The following is an 8,060-nucleotide window of genomic DNA, read 5'->3' as shown; positions in this document are numbered from 1 at the left end:
TAAAATGCCAACACAAAGAAAGAGGAAGGGTAACGGACATCCGGCCAAGCAATCCCGGAAGTGGAATATTGTGGATATAGACTACACATCATCCAAGCAAACTTCATGATTCTGCAGTGCAATTAAATCAAAATGTCGACTCTCATGCATTTCAATTTTGAGTTGTCATGGAATCATACATTTAGGCCATGGTCCACCGTCATTTTTAACAAACATACCTGCAGGTGGTAGTTCATCCCAGACCCCACAAACTCTCTGAAGGCATCATATGTCCTCTTTCTGACCCAGCTGTCAATGGTCATACGCTCTGTCCCAAAGCGAATTGTCTCCGACTGGAAGTCAGCCTCCTGGAAGAATATAGGAGGTGAGGAAAAACTAACCATTGCCAGAAACAGATTCTTAAATTGACAGCCACAACCCACCTACAGCCTGTCACTTTATGTGACACAGGATAAGAAGGAAGCATCTAAAAAGTCAATTAACACCTAGCAAGTCAAAGTGCTGTCAACTGATACTGAACACCCACCTCAACAGCCTTGAGTACGTCTCTGAACACGGACCGCTGCTTCCTCTTGTCGGTCTTGGCTCTGTGCTTGTTACAGTCTGTGGCCAACGCGTTCAGTTTGTCACACAGTTCATCCCAGTCATCAAACTCAAACTCCTGAAGTGACAAAGAAATGCTGCATTCATATTCGTGGCCAATGAAAGTAAAAAAGAGGCACTAGACAGACAGACAAATGGTCGAGTTATCATGCAATTTAGAACAAAATAAAACAATACAGTCCCTTTTGCATCAGTAACTTGTTCTCAATTTTAATTCCAAGACACTCCACTACGGGAATGAAAATGAACTTACAGAGTCCATGTCTCTGGCCAACTCAAAGAGCAGGGCAATGGTCTCCCCTGCAGCAATTCTCATGTTGACATCCTCACTTTCCAGTAATCTTGGTAGTTTAGGCAAGTGTCTGCACAACAAAACAAGAGCATTGAAAAATAATTATAAAAATATTAAATTCTTACATTTTTTGTACTTATCTGGGTGGCAGTAAAATAAAATGGCGTGGTTAAGGAAAGTGTAACTTAAGTAAAAAGGTGCACAACAGTTGCTTACTTGCGCATTATGTCTTTGAGCTGGCTGGCTGTGCAGATGGTGAGCAGCAGTGCCCAGGACAGCAGGGCGTTGGTGTGGAGCTGGCTTGTCTGGGGATTGATCAAAGGACAGGTACCATCCATCCGTGTATAGGACCGGGTGAACAGATTCTCAAAGCACTCCATGGTAGAATGCACGTCCTAGAACCAGAAACAGCAGGAATCATATGAAGACTGGGGTTTGCAATGCAAGAATTAAACTGCTGGAAGTGTTCAAAGACACGTCAGAAAAATATACATCAGTCATTACAAATAACGTGAATGCCTTAACTAATTACTTGAGGTATGTACAAGATCAGCTGCCAGTGCTGCTGACAATGACATAAAGAATGTTGAGACTAAATGAGGCGCAATGTCACAGCCGATAAGAGTACAAATTAACAAGTTGTAGAGGAAAAATAATGGCAGCTTGCCCTAAAGCCCAGAGTTGTCAAGCCACAGAAAAGACATTGAAAGGTCCTCAAGAACTTACCAAAATGTCATCTTCTGCCACTAAAGTACAGAGACCCAGACTTGTTGCAACCTGTTAGAGAAGCAAAGATTTGTTCAGTCCACACGCACGCACGCACGCGCAAAAAAAGAAATCACAGTTTAAGTGTGGCTGCTGTTCCTCAACCTGTCAACAATGCATTCTTCCAATGTCATAAAAATATATTGCTCTGCCACCGAGAATATTAGGCACTCACAGCTTGTCTGGCTTGTATGTTGGCTGATCCATCTGCCAGGATGTTTTTGAAGATTGGTTTTAGGGTCTTGAACACCTCCTCGCTCTCGATGCCAGAGCCCAGCTGGATGCACAGTAGGCAGGCTAAAGAAGCTGCTGCCCGCTGCTCCTCGCCTTTGCCTGACAGTGAGAGGGGTGGGCATTAAGGTGTTCCTCAAATTCAGCAGACATTTGTCAAGAGTGCATTTATAATATATAATAACAGATCTTATTAAATTAACCTACAATGTACAACTATTAAATGTTTTAAACAATTCACCACTTTCCGAACTATTGTTATTAATAAAAAACCAAAAAAAACTGCTGCGACTGTTAAAATCATTTTTATAATCTTCTCTGGTACCTTTCTTGAGGCAGCGTTCAATGCTGTCTGTGATAGTCATCCTTCTCTCTGAGATGAACTCACACAGGATCCGTGTGGCCATTGCCGTCTTAAGCCCATCCAGTGCCCCTTGTCTGGTCTTAGCACTGAGAAAACAAGTACACAAACATTCATTTTTGCTATTGTACAATTCATTATCTCTCTCCTTTAATATTGACCTGGCTGAAGAATGACATGACAGTGAAATTTCAGTATGAAATATATTTTCACGAAAAAAACAAACAAAGTTAGCCAATGCAAGGAGCACCCACTGATTTGGCCAATGGCTTGGATTAGTGCCCTATGAGTTCAATGATTGAAAAATAAAAACGTTTCTATACACCGTTTTGTGAGACAATATTTGGGCTGCACAATATGAGAAGACAAGGTTGTTGAATATCGTGATAACAATATTTCTTGCAATAAATGAAACCTTTATTAAAATGTAGTCAGTTCTGCATTTCTGCTGCTTTCAGTATTATACTAAAATACAAAAAACTTGCTTGTTGAAAGTTTGAAAGATATTTTCAAACATTTTACTGAACAAAGTTAACCAGACATAAAAAGGCACCACTGAAAATAATGTTTTTTAAACAAATTTTCTACTAACATTTTTTTTCAATGAACACAAAAGAAAGAAAGAAAAGAAATTGGAGTGCCTATCATGATAAATTGCAGCCTTTTGTGATATGCATATTGCGCCAGTTGATATTGCAATGACACACACACACACACACACACACACACATACATATATATAATTATATAAATATATATATACACATACAGTGGGTACGGAAAGTATTCAGACCCCTTTAAATTTTTCACTCTGTTTCATTGCAGCCATTCCAAAAATCAAAAAAGTTCATTTTATTTCTCAGTAATGTACATCAGCACACCACCCCATCTTGACAGAAAAAAACAGATGTAGAAATTTTTGCAAATTTATTAAAAAAGAAAACTGAAATATCACATGGTCATAAGTATTCAACCCTTTGCCGTGACCCTCATATGTAACTCAGGTGCTGTCTATTTCTTCTGATCATCCTTGAGATGGTTCTACACCTCATTGGGGTCCAGCTGTGTTTGATATGATTGGACTTGATTAGGAACCACACACCTGTCTATATAAGACCTTACAGCTCACAGTGCATCAGAGCAAATGACAATCATGAGGTCAAAGAACTGCCTGAAGAGCTCAGAGACAGATTGTGGCAAGGCACAGATCTGGTCAAGGTTACAAAAAAATTTCTGCTGCACTTAAGGTTCCTAAGAGCACAGTGGCCTCCATAATCCTCAAATGGAAGACGTTTGGGACGACCAGAACCCTTCCTAGAGCGGGCCGTCCGGCCAAACTGAGCTATCGGGAGGAAGAGCCTTGGTGAGAGAGGCAAAAAGAACCCAATGGTCACTGTGGCTGAGCTCCAGAGATGCAGTCGGGAGATGGGAGAAAGTTGTAGTAGTCAACCATCACTGCAGCAATCCACCAGTCGGGCTTTATGGCAGAGTGGCCCGACGGAAGCCCTCCTCAGTGCAAGACACATGAAAGCCCGCATGAGTTTGCTAAAAACACCTGAAGGACTCCAAGATGGTGATAATAAAATCCTCTGGTCTGATGAGACCAAGATAGAACTTTTTGGCCTTAATTCTAAGCGGTAGTGTGGAGAAAACCAGGCACTGCTCATCACCTGTCCAATCACGTCTCAACAGTGAAACTGGTGGTGGCAGCACATGCTGTGGGGGTGTTTTTCAGCTGCAGGGACAGGACGACTGGTTGCAATCGAGGGAAAGATGATGCGGCCAAGTACAGGGATATCCTGGACGAAAACCTTTTCCAGAGTGCTCTGGACCTCAGACTGGGCGAAGGTTTACCTTCCAACAGACAATGACCCTAAGCACACCTCTAAAATAACGAAGGAGTGGCTTCACAACACTCCGTGGCTGTTCTTGAATGGCCCACCGAGCCCTGACTTAAACCCAATTGAGCATCTCTGGAGAGACCTGAAAATGACTGTCCACCAACGTTTACCATCCAACCTGACAGAACTGGAGAGGATCTGCAAGGAGGAATGGCAAGGATACCCAAATCCAATGTGAAAACTTGTGCATTCTTCCCAAAACGACTCATGGCTGTATTAGATCAAAAGGGTGTCTTCTACTAAATACTGAACAAAGGGTCTGAATACTTATGACCATGTGATATTTCAGTATTTGTTTTTTAATAAATGAATACTGAATACTTTCCGTACCCACTGTATATAGAATCCCTAGCCAATATGTTTATGCATCTCATGTTGAAGTGAACCTCTGCACATGTTACCATCTGCATGCAAAGATGAGATAACGTGCGTCTGTACACGCTGAAAAGCAGGGAGTACTTTGAATTACCTCTTATCAACCGTGCTGTCTATGAACCCCTTCAGCTTGTACTGGAAATCCTCCTGGGCTGTGTCCTCACTGGCCTCTCCACCTGGCATCACAAGATGTAGAAAATTGTCTGATTTGCTTCACAATATCAATATGAGTTGCTGGACACATTACATTGGATGAACTGCACTTTTTAATGGTAGGGTTCTCTAACTTTTAGGAGGTCCTTAATTTCAAATAAAAAATTATTTTACTCATACGTTTACCCAAGATAAAACGTTATGGCAAAATGAAAACCAAGAGATAAGCTAGGCTTCTAGTACATGCCTTTTGATAAGTGCACACAAACTGCAAACACTGGCCCATGCCAAACACCCAATGACAGCAAAGCCAGCATCAAGTTGAAACGAAGACTGAAGCACACATAATTGCATACCCAGATGTACACATAAACCTACCTTCATCTGCGACACTGGCAGTGTCACTGAAACTGCTGCAATGACTGAGGGTCTCAATGGAGGCATCCTCATCACTGAAAGGCTGCACATTTCCATGCTGCCCCCCTGAAAGAAAAAAAAAGAAATTATCAGCACAGAAAGTGATTTTGCCTAATCAAATGCATTGGTACAGTAAAGCAGGTCTGGTTAAGCCAGTTATGTAAGCCCAGCTGCACACAGGTACTGTAGCAAATACTGCAGTTATCTAATCTGTCCTTTGCACCCATTATCCTGCTGTATTTTCCATCTTGTATGAAACATGTTGGCAGGGTCAAGGGCAATCCACACTTCTGTTGACTGTTTAAACAACATTATGTTCAGGTTTGAGGGACATGGGTCAACACAACTGAACTTCTGTGACATGACAAAAGCTCTGACAATCTGCCACAGTGAGCGATTTCAGATGCAAAACTGCTGTTCAGAATAGACGCATTAAGTTTTGGTACAGTCCAAAAACAAGAGCAAGCAACTATGTGTCATGGAGGGCAAGGAGGAAGAAAGTTTTTTCATCCAGTGATTATCAGTCCAAAGGGTAACATTCTGAATACTGTTAATTGGAGAGAGAAAAAAAACTGCAGACAACAAGCACCTTAAAACACACAATACTTAAAAGGTTGCCAGAGTCTACTCTATGCAGAATATGTAGTCCTCCTGATGACAAGACGAGTGTGGGAGAGTTGTGAAAATTCACGGCTAATAAAAAAAAGGGTGTGAAAATCTTCAGTCTGTTAATTCTTTTTAAATGAAAATGCTTTTGTGGTATAAGCCTTATTATTAAAACACACTATGTAGGAAAATTGCTATCTTTGTGAACTGCAACCACACTCAACAGGCGTCTCTGGCCTGAATTCACCTCTGGAAGACATGCTAGTAAAGCTCATCACTGAGAACACGTCTTAGTATATGTATGTATGTATGTATGTATGTATGTATGTATGTATGTATGTATGTATGTACATATATATATATATCAAGCCGTGATACACGCTATAAGCAGCACTGTCAGCTAATTTTGAAAGTCCACTTTATCCACCTAACAGGCTATTTCTGTGTTGACGTGGACTCTGCTCTTCTCCCACGACAGCTGATTTCTGAGAACCGGGCGCCGCCTCTTTTCCACCCCGCTTTCTGGAGTCCAAAATGTCCACCTTCTGTCGCTAGACAATAATAACTTATTACTAACCAATACACAAAACGGTTAGCGTTATCTGCCATACATGGTTGTGTACAGTCAGCCAACGTTAATCGGAATGTATACCACTAACGTTAACATTAGCCACAACCTCGAGTAAAGATTATTTGAGGACGATCTCACTTTACAGAGTTCAAGCTGGCTAGCAACAACGCCATGTCTTTGGTTTGCAGACCTACAACAATGTTGATTTCATAGAAGGTTCATGTATTCTTCTACCGGTTCGAATTGTCACAGAAATAACGTTATGATTATTTTAATTCACTTCACCTAGCAACCACTGCTTCATCTTGCTAGTGGGGAGTTGACATTAACGTTAGCTAGCTAGCTAGCTGACGGTAGCTTGTAACGTTTTAAGTTCTAAAATAATTGAGGGCTCTTGAGAAGTATAAGTTAGTTTGTGATAATTAAACGAGTGTGTCAATAAATAGGAAGCAAACGCATATTGTCGTATAGTGGAACATTTTTGTACGAGTAGCTAGCTAATGCTTTGTGTGGCAACGGCTAGTTAGCTTTGTGTTTTTACGTAGGCCAGAACTCTTGACGTTTGTAGTCCTTACTATAAACACGTCCAGCTTCACTCAAGGGACTGACACATGAAAAGAACTACAACTACCATCAGCATAGAGAAGCAAAATAAGCAAGGCCAGAGCAATGCGGCTGGGTCGCTTACTTACCCCGGCCATTCTTTTTCTTGGTCCTCGGCATTTTCGTGCAGATAAATGTATAATTTGATCCAAAATCAGCCAATACACGAACAGCTTTTATTATATTGTCTCGTAAAATGAAAATATTCCCGTGGCACAGCGGATAAAAAGGAATTGAAGGCGATCTTGGGGATACACTGTTGACCGAGACGATACATTTTCCCTCATAAAACAGGGCTGCGTAAAAAGAAGGGTGCTCCGAGTATTTATACCAGCTGACATGTCAGGAGAATGTTTCCCGGCACCGCCGACCAATCCGGGAATAGGAACAAGCGTCGCGTGTGTTTGCGCGTGATGCAGTGGACAAAAACGTGGCCACACAAAAAAAAATGCCAAAATGGTTATTTTTGGTAATCAGTCTATGGTTTATGCCTTTATGATCATTACAATGTGAGACGTAGTATATATCAAAGTAAAAGTGTAACTTCTGATAAATCAACAAAAGAACAATTGACAAAAACCGCTGCAAAAAAAAAGACAGTGGTTGGGATGTAAATCTTAATAGGCCAACAATGATGATGGGAATGCATGGTGAAATATAAATGGAGAATGCTTGTGTGATCAGTGGTGGAAACTTAGTAACAGAATACATAAACTCCAGTGTATAATGTTCCTTTTAGTCTGATGATTCCCATAGCCTCAAGCTGAAATAAAAATTAAAAAAATTAAAAATTAAACTTTCTGCCAATCTGAATCATTCATTGGCTTCAAAGTAGTTTCACCTACTTGCAGAGTCACATGCGTCTTGTTCTGTAAGAAGATTGATTTATTTATTACACTTCAGTTTTGAAGAGAGATGTCTGCTCATATTAGATACAATACTATTTGTATGACTGATTGGATAAAATACACACACTTGTTAATTTTACGTTTTTGCCAACCCTCTTTAGTGTGCCACTGAAAATAAGGCCATTGGTAATTAGTGCCATTGGTAATAATTACTGGCATGTTGTAATCTAGCCAGAGGAGAAATGGTACATTTCCTCAACTATGTAGGACACTGTGTTTTAGCGACATTTAATCTTCCTAGACAGTAAACTGCAGACACATGTCCAATATCTGT

At 40.8% G+C, this 8,060-nt stretch overlaps 1 protein-coding gene across 1 annotated transcript in view; it reads right to left on the bottom strand.

Moving 5' to 3' along the window:
- Nucleotides 1–7,230, bottom strand: part of ifrd1 (interferon-related developmental regulator 1) — an 8,726-nt gene extending 1,496 nt beyond the window's left edge. The window contains exons 1-10 of the mRNA XM_032505190.1: nucleotides 6,968–7,230; nucleotides 5,060–5,164; nucleotides 4,623–4,704; nucleotides 2,217–2,341; nucleotides 1,836–1,993; nucleotides 1,622–1,672; nucleotides 1,112–1,290; nucleotides 857–965; nucleotides 527–661; nucleotides 219–347 (exon numbers count right to left, since the gene is read on the bottom strand). Coding sequence (XP_032361081.1) covers nucleotides 219–347; nucleotides 527–661; nucleotides 857–965; nucleotides 1,112–1,290; nucleotides 1,622–1,672; nucleotides 1,836–1,993; nucleotides 2,217–2,341; nucleotides 4,623–4,704; nucleotides 5,060–5,164; nucleotides 6,968–6,998 — 1,104 coding nt within the window. The 5' untranslated portion in view covers nucleotides 6,999–7,230. The remainder of the gene's footprint in view (nucleotides 1–218; nucleotides 348–526; nucleotides 662–856; nucleotides 966–1,111; nucleotides 1,291–1,621; nucleotides 1,673–1,835; nucleotides 1,994–2,216; nucleotides 2,342–4,622; nucleotides 4,705–5,059; nucleotides 5,165–6,967) is intronic.
- Nucleotides 7,231–8,060: the final 830 nt, after the last annotated feature.

This window comes from Etheostoma spectabile, chromosome 23, assembly GCF_008692095.1.
Source record: "Etheostoma spectabile isolate EspeVRDwgs_2016 chromosome 23, UIUC_Espe_1.0, whole genome shotgun sequence".
Classification (NCBI taxonomy): domain Eukaryota; kingdom Metazoa; phylum Chordata; class Actinopteri; order Perciformes; family Percidae; genus Etheostoma; species Etheostoma spectabile.
Note: the sequence above shows the minus strand (reverse complement) of the source record. Positions and strands in the feature narration are given on the sequence as shown.